Source organism: Ursus maritimus, unplaced genomic scaffold (assembly GCF_017311325.1).
Source record: "Ursus maritimus isolate PB19 unplaced genomic scaffold, ASM1731132v1 scaffold_9, whole genome shotgun sequence".
NCBI lineage: Eukaryota > Metazoa > Chordata > Mammalia > Carnivora > Ursidae > Ursus > Ursus maritimus.
Window position 1 is genome coordinate 61,741,779 of NW_024427107.1, and position 14,704 is coordinate 61,756,482.

General features: G+C 34.6%; 1 protein-coding gene across 1 annotated transcript in view; it reads right to left on the minus strand.

The window, feature by feature from the left end:
* Positions 1 to 14,704, minus strand: part of MRPL13 (mitochondrial ribosomal protein L13) — a 46,341-nt gene that overhangs the window by 24,188 nt on the left and 7,449 nt on the right. The window contains exons 3-4 of the mRNA XM_008689302.2: positions 7,785 to 7,878; positions 1,553 to 1,613 (exon numbers count right to left, since the gene is read on the minus strand). Of these exons, the coding sequence (XP_008687524.1) occupies positions 1,553 to 1,613; positions 7,785 to 7,878 (155 nt within the window). The remainder of the gene's footprint in view (positions 1 to 1,552; positions 1,614 to 7,784; positions 7,879 to 14,704) is intronic.

The window sequence follows — 14,704 nt, forward strand, 5'->3', positions numbered from 1 at the left end:
ATAAAGGGTTTCAGAGGGGAGGGGAGTGGGGGGATGGGCTGGCCCGGTGGTGGGTATTAAGGAGGGCACGTATTGCATGGAGCACTGGGTGTTATACGCAAACATGAATCATGGAACACAACATCAAAAACTAACGATGTACTGTATGGTGACTAACATAATTTAAAAAAAAAAAAATAAAGGGACCAATATTTAAAAGACATGAGAGCTGTCAAATTTTCAGAACTGAAGATACCAGTCCTCAAGCAAAACAAGACTTGAACAGAAACAGGAAAACCAAAGGAAAGATCTCAAAACTATCCAAAAAGAAGACAAAGTACATACAAAGAAACTAGTTAAACTGACATGTAACTTATCAATAGCAGTAACAGAAGCTATAATCTGTTTGAACAATAGCTCCAAACAGGTGACAGGGAAAAATAGTTATCTTAGAATCACATTACTGAATAAGCAAAACTAACTTCCAGGAAAGAAGGCAAAGATACAGTTTCAGACAAAAATGCGTTTACTATTAAAAGAATGTTATGATAGGAATGTCAAAAGAAGTATTTCTAGAAGGAAATTAATCCCAAAGGAAGGCTGTTATGTGAAAGGATTTATAAGCAAAGAGATTCATAAAAAATCAGTAACTATGTAAAACAGTAACAAGAATAACAAGAATGCTGAAATCCGAAGGGTTTTAAAAATTGTTGAATAGAGAAAGAATCGTGAGGGAAAGTAGGTATTAAAAATCTTCTAACGACCTTGATTTGATCTGGAGGAAAGTAAAGATATAGATTAATCTTAATAATAATAAATAAACTCAATCCAAAAAAGGCAAGAAAGAAAGAGAGGAAAAAATAAAATAAAATCTAGTTCAATTTAAATGTAAAGTAAAATGGCATATCAGGCAAACACTAGCAAAAGAAGGCTGATACAGCTTATTAAAATATAAAAAAAAAATACACCTGGAGTTAAAAAGCATTATTGGAGATACAAAGGGCCAGTACATACGCTGATTAATTCTTAGGAATAGTATAATTCCAAACTTAAATTCATCTAACACTAAATCTTCAAAACATACAAAGCAAAACCTGATAGAACTACAGGGAAAAAATAAACCCACAATTGAGACTGTAACATAACTCTTTCAGGTAATCAATAAATCAAATGAACAAAAAAAGGTTAAGACTTTTGACTGGAACAACATACTCTGCATATCTGATATAATGGATATATAAACATACATAGATACAAACAATGCTCTCTCTCCGAGATGTTTTCAAATGAACATTATCATATTCTAGGTAATCAGGCTGGTATCAAGCAATTAAAAAGAAAAGCAACAAAACTGTTTGGCTACATGCAAAACATAGTATGAATACTAATTAGAAAATATATAGAATTGAATAATAATGGGTTAATACTTATTAAAACTTGTGAGATACAGTTAAAGTACAGAATTTATAGCCTTGCATGCTAGCTACATTAGAAGAGAAGCAGGACTGGAAAAACAGTTTCTGAACCAGTCTTTCCACAGATGATAAATAATAAAAAAATACAATAAACTTACTGCTACTGGATCCTTCTGGTGAAGTTGAGCAGCTGTTACTTGTTTAAATCCACCTGGATAGCTGTGAAAAGAAGCAAAGACATTAACTGGGAGTAGGCTATGATATAGTATTCTTGAAATGAATATTGTTTTATAATATGAAAACTATTTTTTATGAAATTATTCTTGTTTTGGGAAACTATGCTGTTCATTAGTGTCTTAAAAAATTAAGTAGTAATCTATGCTATTTGAAATGCTGTTCTTTTTAAGTGGTCAACTATCATTATTTCACAGAAGTTCCACATCTTGGAAAATTCTTGGCATAATTATCTTTCTAGGGAATTAAAATTTTCATTCATTCATTCATTCATTCATTCACTCATTCATTCATTATGGGGTAGTTTATCATGCTTGAATTAAGAAAGAAAAAGCAGTGAGCCCATATGCTTCACATTTCCTGCCAAGTCAGAATATCTGTAAAACCTAGGGTCAAGTTTGGGGAAAACAGTGATAGACCAGTTTGGTTCTAAGGTCCAGTTCATACTCTGAACAGGGAATGATCCTGTTTCCTATTAACAGTTGGTAAAAGACCACTAAGAGTTATACACTGGTCCTAAGTAATAAAATATTTCACTGAATTCATATAAAAATATATATAAAATGGATAAATTAGAGGTTAAAAACTATATATACATACATACACACACACATATATACATATATATATATTTGGGATAGTATTGGTGGCAGCTTAGTAACTTGGATATCCCATATCCCAGTTTAGAATCTAGGTTTACCAGTGGCTACTGTATCATATTAGTTAACTCATTTTACCTTTTTATATAAGAGTTTATTCACATAAGAAAATGATAGTATCTGCTCCATCTACCTCTCAAGATTTTTACAAGAGTAAAATGAGAAAATGTTTGTGAAAGTGCTTAAGAAATTTAAAACAAAAACAATATGCAGATGTAAGGTTTCATTATGCTGAACGGATAAATAAAGCCTAAATGATTTCTGAGGAAGGGGAAAAGAAAACAGAAACTCAGTGCACTCTGCAAAAGAAGTTAAAGATTACCTAAATATGATTCCTTTCATAAGTTTCTTTCAAAAAGACTTGAAAACATTTGAAAGAACCACATTTCAGGAACAAAATTTAAGAAAGCAGATTTAGAAGTTTGCCGAGAAAGATGGGTAATTTTCAAAGTGATACTCTTGCATTTGTTTCAAGGAATTTCAGTTTCAGAAAAAGAAATACCTGTCTAGACTTCAATTCCTGTATTCATTCTCTCCATGGAAAAAAGTACTTGACAACTTCTACGCTAAAGATCACCTTTCTGTTTTTAACACTGGGATGCCAAATTCTAAAGCACAATACCATTTACATTTTCTTTCAGGAGATTCTGGAGAGAGAGCATAAAATTCCGAGTAGACGAATGACCTGAATAATGTAATAAATACTCAGTTGATTTTTACTGGTGAAAAAGTAATTACACTTTTTCCTCCAGGGATAGCCTGAATGGAAGAGAAGAAACTGTTTTAAATATTAGTCAAATTTTCTTCAATTCAAATTAATTCAATAAATACTGAATGCCTATTGTGCTTGCTGGGTGCTGGGGAAATACAACAAATATGAAAGTACCTTGTCCACAGAAAAAATGACTAAGTCAATTCTATTGAGGTATCTAACAGTAGGCTGTATTTCTAACTCATACCAACACACGTTAGACAACTGGACAGTTAGATGTCAAAGTTCAAGGTTCACACATACACATCTCGCTTGACCTCCAAAACCATGAGAAGAGAATGTTTATGAAATATTTAGATGAGAAAAGATTTTCTGAGACTGGAAAACATAGAAGAAAATACAAGGGAAAAAGGAGATTTAATTATATAAAAGTTAAATATCCATACAACAAAGAACATCATAAAAAAATTCGTGTAAAGTAAACTAATAGTGAATTAATATTCTTAATAGATAAAATGTGTAGAGAAAGTGCTAAGGAAAGCGTTGATATCTTATTATAATGTAAATGTAAACAATCAGATGCCCATCAAAGTAGCAGAATCTTATTATGAAATCATTTTTAATGACAGTACTGTGTCAGCAGTTTTACAACAGGCATTCTTATGCACTCCTAGTGCAATATTCAAGTCATGTTTGGAAATACCTCTTACAAGACCTATTATCATCCCTTTGATCTTGAAATTCATTACACTTCTAGTTTTATTTTAGATTACCCTACATATTGAGAAAGCCTAATGGATAAAGATGTTTTTCAGCTCTTTATGAAACTAAAAATTTTAATTTTAAAAAATACAACAATCATTATATATGCTGTATTGTCTACTCCTACACAGTGACTAACAATGATATTTATAAAACAGCTTTCTGGGAATTTTATATAAAGTGAAAAAGGATATAAACTTGTATATGTATTAAAATGTTTAGTCCACAGGATGAAAAATGATTTTTAGTTCTTTCTTTAAATTTTTCTGCATTTTCTAAACTTATCATATATTAACATTTTTACAATTAGAGTTAAATTTTGACTACATAATGTAACAGTGTTATGGGCATACTAAGAGTGGTACCTCCAGTGAAGTGAAGTAACAAAGTGAAGAGTCACTTTGTTACTGAGAAACAAATGAAAAGTGACGAACCCTATGGGGGATGAGGAAACTGGGAAGGCCTTCCAGAAGAGGTGACATCTGAGTCAGGTTTTAATGGATAAATAGGACTGTTTAATGGAGAATAACACATGCAAAGGCAGAGGCAAGAAATAGCAATATGTTGGCTAGAAGGAAGGATTCTGAAGCAGTTGTGGTAATTGGGTACTGATAATTTACAACAGTTTAGATTTTCATCCACAGATGAGAGAGCTTCACTGAAGAGGACACCACCAGAAGAGGGTACATTACACCAACCGCTCACTACTGGCAGTGCTAGCATTTTCCTTCACTTACAGTATTACTACAGATATTATTGCTACAGTAATTACTATAGCATTCTGTGTCAATACTTCCCCGGTATGCTTTTATCACATTATGTTATCCTGACTTTTCGTGTTTCCTTCCTCCATTATCTGTAAATTTTATAGAACTTGGTTTATCTGTGGAGACTTCCTAATAGTAGAAATTACTAAAGCTGGATGTGAATTTATTTCAGTTATGTTAAATAGCAATTTCACAATAAGTTTAAGAAGAATGGACAAAGGATGGCTAATGGAAGCAAAAAAGTTATTCCCAGCATTTAAGAGCTACTTAGGCAAGAGATGAAGCAGATAAAGTCTGCTTGTCTAAGATGAAGGTGAAATTGGAAATAAAATAATAATTTTAATCAAGAATGAAAAGTCAACATTTCTTTTTTTTTTTTAATATTTATTTATTTTAGAGAGACAGAGTGTAAGTGGGGGAGCAGTGGAAGGAGAGAGAGAGAGAATCTCAAGTAGGCTCCCCATTGAGCATGCAGCCCTATGCACGGGGCTTGATTCCAGGACCCTGAGATCATGACCTGAGCTGAAATCAAGAGTCAGCCGCTTGGGGCGCCTGGGTGGCTCAGTCATTAAGCGTTTGCCTTCAGCTCTGGTCATGATCCTAGGGTCCTGGGATTGAGCCCCACCATCAGGCTCCCTGCTCAGCGGGAAGCCTGCTTCTCCCTCTCCCACTCCCCTGCTTGTGTTCCCTCTCGTGCTTTCTCTCTGTCAAATAAATAAAATCCTTGAAAAAAAAAAAAAGAGTCAGCCGCTTAACTGACTGAGCCACCCAGGCACCCCTGAAAGGTCAACATTTCTAACCATATCTTGCATGATAGTACAGAAGGTACACTTAATTAAATTTATATATGACCTGAAGCAGGGGGTTAACTAACATATTACATGACACACAATCAAGATCTCAAAAGATTTTAAAAGGCTGGAGATAATATTTAACTTAAGGTATTGCAGTTGGGTTAAAATGCAACTAAAACATACAAGAAGGAAGATACATGGTTGAACAGCAGCATGTTTAAGAAAGACTTGGGAGTTTTAGCTGATCATGAACTCAGTATACTACCCAGTGATATGGTCTTAAAGAAAAGTTTTGTTGCAATAGAGGATTGCAACTGAAAGATGGAGGACTCCCATGATACTAGGAAACCATCAGAACATAGCTGGTTGAGTATATTTAGTTAAGAAAGACACTGACAAGAAATGACTGTATCTACATAGTGACTAAGATATAAAAGTGATAGCTGAAGGGAAGCCATATGAAGAACTCTGAAGGAACTATAGATGTTTAACCTGGAAAAGACAAATCAATGGGCTCTTACTGATCCCTGTCTCAAAATTATTTGAAGAATGTCCTGTGGAAGAGATATACTATTTTATACTGTCCAAAGAGAACTAAGACCAGTATGAAAGCTAGAGAAAAAACAGATTATGATTCAATAGCATACAGCTCTTTCTAAAATTTAAACCATTTTAAAGGTGTATGAATGGGCTGCCTTACAGGCCACGAGATGGCTATGATTCAAACACTGAGAGAGAGACCTGGATCTTGAAACGTATGTTGTGGGGATTTTAGGTATCTTCCAAACTTGGGATTTTATTCACCATTCCTTAAACATCTCATGTATTTTCAGATATTCAAGATGGTTCACGAAATAGCAGTAATATGAATTATAATAAACAGAAAGAAAATATTGAGAAGATTGACTAAAAAATGAGAATAATCTAAATTAGAGAGGTTATGTGAAACGCTTCTAGGAAAAACAAATACTGTCAGTAATAACTAGTATTTGGTATAGTTCTGGGGTTTTTTTGATTGAGTAAATTATATATGTAGCATATGCAAAATTAGTATTTTCTTAAATGCCAACTTTTGAAAATAGCTTTTTAACTGAGATCTATAGTACTCTTTTTTTTAAGGGATGGGTTTGTTTGTTTATTTATTTATTTATTTATTTTTAATAATCTCTACACCCAATATGGAGCTCACACACTCATAACCCTGAGATGAAGAGTCATATGCTCTTCCCACTGAGCCAGCCAGGAACCCCTAGTAAGACCAATAGTATTTTTAAAGTAATATATTTCAACTATTTATCTTCCTTGACAATGTTGTTATTATTATTATTATTATTATTATTATTATTATTATTTTGAGTATAGTTGACACATGATGTACATTAGTTTCAGGTATACAACTTAGTGATTCAACAACTCTGTATGTTATGCTATGCTCACCGCAAGTGTAGCTACCCTCTGTTACCATACAATGTTATTATAATACCACTGACTGTATTCCCATTCTGTACTTTTTATCCCTGTGACTTCACCATTCCATAACTGGAAGCCTGTATCTCCCACTCCCTTTCACCCATTCTGCCCATCCCCTATACTCTCATCCCCTCTGGCAACCATCAATTTGCTCTCTGTTTTTATAGCTCTGATTCTGCATTTTGTTCATTCATTGGTTTTTTAGATTCCACATATAAGTGAAATCACATGGTATTTGTCTTTCTCTGACTCTTAACATTATACATTCATGTTGTTGCAAATGGCAAGACTGCATCCTTTTTTTGTGGCTAATATTCCAGTGCCTGTGCACATGTGTATATCATTACCCATTCACTTATCAATGGACACTTGCATTGTTTTTCTATCTTGCCTATTATTTTTTTTTTTAAGATTTTATTTATTTATTTGACAGAGACAGAGACAGCCGGCGAGAGAGGGAACACAAGCAGGGGGAGTGGGAAAGGAAGAAGCAGGCTCATAGCGGAGGAGCCTGATGTAGGGCTCGATCCCATAACGCCGGGATCACGCCCCGAGCCGAAGGCAGACGCTTAACCGCTGTGCCACCCAGGCGCCCCTGTTTTTCTATCTTGCCTATTATAAATAATGCTGCAATACACATAGCAGTACACATATCTTTACAAATTAGTGTTTTCATTTTCTTTGGGTAAATACCTAGTAATGGAACTACTGGATCATATGGTAGTTCTATTTTTCATTTTTTGAGGAACCTCCATACTGTTTTCCACAGTGGCTGCACCAGTTTGCAATCCTACCATAGTGCATGAAGGTTCCTTTTTCTCCACATCCTCACCAATATTTGTTATTTATTGTCATTTTGATTCTGGCCATGCTAACCAGTATGAAGTAGTATCTCATTGTGGTTTTGATTGGCATTTCCCTGATGGTTAGTGATGCTAAGCATCTTTCCACATGTCTATTCACATGTCTGTTGGACAATGGCTTTATCTTACCCAGTATGTGAGGAGTATACTTTCTGTTCCCATTTATTTCCAGAAAATGCAATGTGCCTTGTGTTCATTATGACAACATGATCCCCACAGTCACCTAGATTAGAAAGAACAAAGAAAAAAAGATTTTAGATGAAAGCCATAACTTAAAGCAAAAATGATCTTGGTTATTTATAAAGCTTTTCAAAGTCTAAACAACACATTAAAAAATATAAAGCAAGTCCTAGTGCAACACCAAAGTCCTTGAACAGGATTTTGCTGTTCTGTTCCTCTTTTACATAACATCTAAGTATAGAAAGAGTTGGCCAGACATTTGGAAAAATCTCAACGCTGGAAGGTAAAAGAGAATATAATAAAGATGCCAATAACAGCAATACCTCTTTGAAAGGCAAACTATTGTTATTCCTATTGTCTTTTCTCATTAATAATCACTCTTTGCTAAAATGTTTACATTAACATACCTTTAAATATCTAATACAAACTTTCCCTTAAAAATAGAAGACAAAATGAAAACAATATGCATATAGAAGTAAAAAGATATGTTTTACCAATAGGCAAATTGAAAACAAATGGAAAACATCACAACTGATTATTCTTCTCAAATTCAGAGAACAATACAGTACTATGATCTTATGCTTAACTACTAACCCAAGGCTTTTTCCACCCACATTTTAACTAGCTACATTTAAACTGCCACTCTCAACTATGACAACAGGCATATCTGATATGACAGATGACCTGAAAATTAAAATATATGTATTAGATTAATTTTCCAGTGAAAGTATTGCCCTAAATTTGGCTGTTCATCTAAAAAAAACAAAAACAAAAAAACGCTAAAAAGTCAACATGTAGTTTTCACAGACGTCACTATATATCACAAAATCAAATAATCAGAAACATTTTTTAAATGCCTATTTTACTACTAATAGGGAAACTTAAAAAGATTCTGAAAGCTAATTTATTAAAAAAAGACTGAAAACATAAGTATAAATAAATACCATATATGAAAACTAACGATTGTATTATACGAGTCTATGCCGAGCTTTGAATTTGAATGATAGCATTTCCAGAGAGAAGTACATAGTCTATGTGGAACAAGGGTAAAGGAAAGAGGATAAAGCAGGTAGGCTTTCTTTACCCCAGAGAAAGGGAATCTAGGAATGTAAAGGGAAGACCCAGGAAGCTTGCTGTGAGTGGGTTGAAAAGATAGCTTATGTTTAGTGAATTGCCTAAAGTTCCTAAAAGTGACCCACAGTGGGCTACTAAGGCAATTGGGCAAATGAACCAGAAGAACAAATAAAGAGGGTAAGAAGAGAGCTACATCATTTCAGAGAATGCTGAAGTTACCTTAGTTTCAAGCAGACATTTACAGCTAAAGAAGCTAAGGCCTGCTAAGATTACGTGATCTGCCAAAGCTCACACGCCAAGTTATTTAACACCCTGTTCTGGCTCTTTCCATGACACTTGGGTGGAGGAAAAATGGAATCGTTAACTTTACAGGAAAGCTGAGTTCATTTTTAAAATGTTACTTAAGCCTTAAATATGCAAAAAGCACCCTGAGCTACTTCAAACAAAGCTACTCTCTTTTGTAGAGACCAAAAAGGGATCATTCAAAGGACGTTAGAAAGAATACCACAGAGCAGATGAAAATCATGTTCTTTCATCTCTAAGGTATGAACATCTAACCTGGGAAAAGTTATTCTCCCTCAATAACTTATGCCAGATCGCTATTAAATATATTCTTAGAAGCACTTCTCTCACTCTAAATAGAACTAACCAGCAATTAAATATTGGGTTTTTTTATTGCATCACATATTAAAACAAAAGCCAATATCATTAAAGGCTGAAATCCTGAATACAGTACAATTATTTCTGTCTAAATTTCTTTAACTAAAAAATTATGCTTTATAATATGCACCAGATGTATATAAATTGGAACTCCATTGCCTGATGAAGAGATGTCCCAAGAGAAATTAATTCCTTTCAGATTAAAAAAAATTAGAGAAAGATTCAGTAAGTAATTTTTAGAATAGGAATTGTGAGTTTATTTGTAAAAATTCTCACTTTAGATGTGTAACCTTATTTGACTACTTTTTATAATATTCAGTGCTAAACTAAATAAATGAAATAAACAAATAAATAAATAAATAAATTAGATGCCACATAAATTCAGACAAAATCCATCAAAGTGGAAACTCAAAAGCTTCCAGTCAGGGATTGAAGGTCTCATGATGAGTTATACTCTCAGGGGTACTTCTCAGTCCTACAGCTACAGTGTTTTGGCTCTTTTTCTCCCCTAAGCCAAAACTCACATTTTTTCCTCAAAACTGCCTGAGAGGAAAAGAAGTACCGTCCACATGCAAGGGTCTGAGCAAGGCATCTTACATCCACTCTCTAGCATTGTAAGTCTCACAATCATCTCAAGTGGGCTTTATCCACCTTCTCCCTCCCACCAGTTTATTTTTTAATGAGAAAACAGATCAGAGGTTAAACAACTCTGCTATGACTGCATGGCTGATTAAGTGGTGAATTAAGATTCAAATACAATTCTAGTAACTTCAGAGACAAATTTTATCCTCTTTACTACACCAGGATGGCAAAAAAGTGGCAGGTATACCGTCAACTGGAGGCAATAATATCGGTCATGAATCGATCATGCACACCTTTCTACTAAGTTCTGAGGACAGCTCAGAAATCCTTCTCAACATACTGCTCCTAGGTTGGAGTTATTCGTCACCTTTGTACTTCACCATGTACCAATTCTTCAGGTAAGGTATTCAAGGATACCTACAGTATAGGCTTGAATTTTCTAGCCTTATTTACTAGTTCTTTCCCACACCAAACTATGTACCAGGTAAGCCATATTACTTGCTATGCTTGCTAGTCCCTGAAGCATTTATTCCATTATTTCTATTCAAAACACACACACACACATGAATGTATACACAGATCCAATCATCTTTCCTTTGTTCTTTCCATTAGAAATACTCTGATTTATTTCCACTTGCTAAATTTTATCCATAAAATTTAAGTTCCACATAAATATCAAGTTCCAAAATAAATACTAGTCCTTCCATAAAGCCTTTCCTAATGCCAAAACCAACTTCCTTTGATTCCACAAAGATGCCTGAATTTCTCTTATGATACTGATTTAATTCTATCTTGTCCTACCGTTTGCACAATTTTATTCCCTCAAACTACGTTATAAGCTTCCCTCTGAAGACTCTTAATGTAGACTCTTATATAATGGGAGTTACCGGTCACAATAAGTGTTAAAAAAAATTCCTGGTGTTCACTTTAATGTAAATAGGGCTTGTTCTATCATGTCTGGATCCCATTCAATTCTCTTCTTAGATTTCTTGGGAGATACTCCTAGTTCTTACCTTAGAAATCAGACCATTCAAAATTGTCTGAGCTACTCAGACTCCATACTAGGGTAGATTCAGATGGAGATATACGTAAGTTTGGTAGGGTTCTCTTCCAAAATCTGCTTTATACTCCTTTTCCACTGCTTGATTGATTAATCCTCTTACTACTTACTAATGCCAGGTTACCACTCTTGATGTTGGGAATATAGCCATGAATGCAACTGAAATCCTCGTTCATAATAAATCTTACATTCTAGTGGAACGATCTAGACAATAAACAAACAAATAAGTAAACACACAATATGCCAGGAGCTGATAAATATAGGGGGATAAAGAGTAATGCAGTAGAAGTATTATTAATTGGTATAGGTTTTTGTGTTCTAATTTCCCTGGGACAAAGGTCCGAAAGTGCAACCGATGTACTGTAAACTCATGTTTAGTTTTATAAGAAACTGCCATATTCTTTTCCAGACTGGCTGTAGCATTTTACATTTCTTCCAGTGATGTGTAAGTAATCCAGTTTCTTTGCATCATCACTAACATTTGTTGTTGCCACTATTTTTTATTTTAGCTATTGTGACAGATGTGCAGTGATATCTCATTGTGGTTTTAATCTGTATCTCCCTAATGACTAATAATGTTGAATCTTTTTATGTGTTTATTTGCCAACTGGTCATGTATTTTGCTCATTTTCTAATTATGTGTTTGTTTCTTGTTGGCTGTGTGGTTTGCAAATACTTCCTTCAGTCTGTAGCTTGTCTTTTCATCCCCTTCACAGCATCAAATCCTTCTTTAAAAATTCTTTGGTTTAGGGATGCCTGAGTGGCTCAGTCGGTTAACTATCTGCCTTCAGCTCAGCTCATGATCCCAGAGTCCTAGGATAGAACTAGAATCCTAGGATAGGCTCCCTGCTCAGTTGGGATCCTGCTTCTCCCTCTCCCTCTGCTGCTCCCCCTGCTTGTGCACACTCTAATAAATAAATAAAATCTTTAAAAAAAAATAAAAATTAGCTTAGTGGTTTTAAAACTGTATTTGATAGAGATGTCAGGTTCTGAGACGGTGACTCAAAGGAGCAAGGGTCTAGTATCTTCTCCCTCCTTCAGCCAGCACAGCACTGCTTTATTTTGTTTTTTTTTTAAAGATTTATTTATTTGAGAGAGATACAGAGTGCGCGTGGGGGGCAGGGGCCGAGGGAGAGGGAGAGAGAGTGTCAAGCAGACCCTGTGCTGATCTTGGAGCCTGACATGGGACTCTATTTCATGACCCTGAGATCATGACCTGAGTTGAAACCAAGAGCCGGACGCTTAACAAACTGGGCCACACAGGCACCCCAGTGCAGCACTGTTTTTATATATTGGGTCTCTGTAAAAGATTCAGTTTGAGAAATGTTTGAAAAACAGCTATTTTGATTTAGTGATAAATAACAAAATTGGCTTTGGCCATTACGTTTTGTTTCCAATCTTGAAAGACAAATGTCCAAATGCCTAGTTCAATGTTATTTTTGGCATCCCTGAACTTGTGCATAGCCAGTATGACAGATGACCATGTAGGTTACCACAAAATCTACTGAGTGTAAAGACACTGTGATAGGAATAAGGTGTGTTGTTCAAATTAATTGATAGTATCTAAATATTCACTTCCAAAGAAGTATTTTGGATGTAACCTGGAGCAAAACTCTCCTTCACTGCTTTGTACGATGATATTCTAGAAGCGGAAGAAGAAATGCATAATTAAGATTGCAAAATTAAAATGATGCAGTAACTGACATTTGAAATAAACTGATACTGAATTCAATAGTAAGAGAGAAAAATATGTTAGCTTGGTAACTTTAAAAACAGCATCCTAAACTTTCTTTTCTAACAAGTCTTACAAGGCAGAAATGCTAGAGATTACACTAGATCTAATCTAATCTTTGTTAACTGTCTGGTGCCAGCATTTATAATGTTAAGAACTGTGTGCAACTTTTATTTTGTTTCATTTCATGTAGATCAGGAGTATTTTAGAATAATCTAATAATAACTTTAGAAAATCCTAAAGAAAAGTTTCTCTCTGCTTCTTTTTTTATTTTTTATTTATTTATTTTTTAAAGAAAGCACGAGCAGGGAGGGGGCAAAGGGATGGGCAGAGGGAGAAACAGACTCCCCACTGAGCAAGGAGCCTGATGCAGGGCTCGATCCCAGGACCCTGGGATCATGACTTGAGCTGAAGGCAGACGTTTAACTGACTGAGCCACCCAGGTGCCCCTCTCTGCTTCTTTTAAATGTTCAAATAGTCCTCCTCAATTTTTTAATCTGTGAGCAGCAAAAAGAGTGGAATCCTCATTAAGAGTAAGTCATAATCCAAAAATTACCATGTGCCCTTTCTTTTCATTCATCAGTGACAAAGAAACATGCTCAAAAACCTCTTAGGTCCCGAATTCAGAAGGGCAGCTCTAATTAGAAAGAGGAGGGAATGCTTTTCCTACTTTCCATCATTTCCAGCTTGACCCCGACCACATTTTCCATAAAAAATAATCTTGTAGGTGGAAAGTCAGTTTTCTACAACACTTGGCAAAGTCCACAGGACCTATAAAGTAGTTCAAATATCGTATACATCATGTTTAGATAAATTATTGGCAAACTTTTATTTTTTATTCAAAATAATTTAATAATAAATACGGATATACGACCATCATTTATAGTATCATTTTTCTGGGAAATTCTACGTCAATTTTCAAAAAAACATGTTTACAGTGATTGTAAGCATATATTCATGCTTAATAAATGCTTATTAAACCAATGAATGTTAGAAATAAACTTACAACATGAAATGTTTGTAAGTTGAAAATTGCTTGCGATTTAAGTCTTGATTTTAGTGACATCTTGTGGATATAAAAAGTTTTGTTGATATGTTACATATTAAATTATATAGTGAAACAAAAATAACTGTCTTTAAAATGTAAATTTTTAATTTAATAGAAAAGCTATTCTCCTTTACTAGAAAAGGATGACTGGATAGGCAGCCACAAAAGCTTGTCTGGTGTTATAGCAGAATATTCTCATTAGGTACCTAAGGAATACTTTTGCAATAATGACCTGCTTATAGGAAAGCAGAACTTTAATTCAGTGAACAGGTAAGTGCTACACTTTAAGAAGGAAGTCAGATTACTACTAATTCTACCATTTTACTCTGGAAGTACAGGTGCTCCTCGTTGTTTGTGGATTCCACATTTAAATTTGCCTATTCTCTCAAAATTTATTTATAATCTCAATACCTGCAGTGCTTTCCCAGTCATTTGCAGACATGTGCACATCAGTGCAAAATTTGAGTGGCTTAATACACTCGTTTCCAACTGAGGTCAAATAACGTAATACGGTTTCTTGTTTCAACTCTTTTACTATAAACAAATGTCCCTTTGTGATCCATTTAGTGCTAACTGTTTGGTATTTTTGTGCTTTTTAAAGTGACTTTACTTTTTAAATACCCCTCAAGTCTGATGCTGAAGTGCTGTGTACTGTTCCTCAGTGCAAGGAGGCTGCAGTGTGTCTTACAAAGAAAACGTGTGTTAGATAAGCA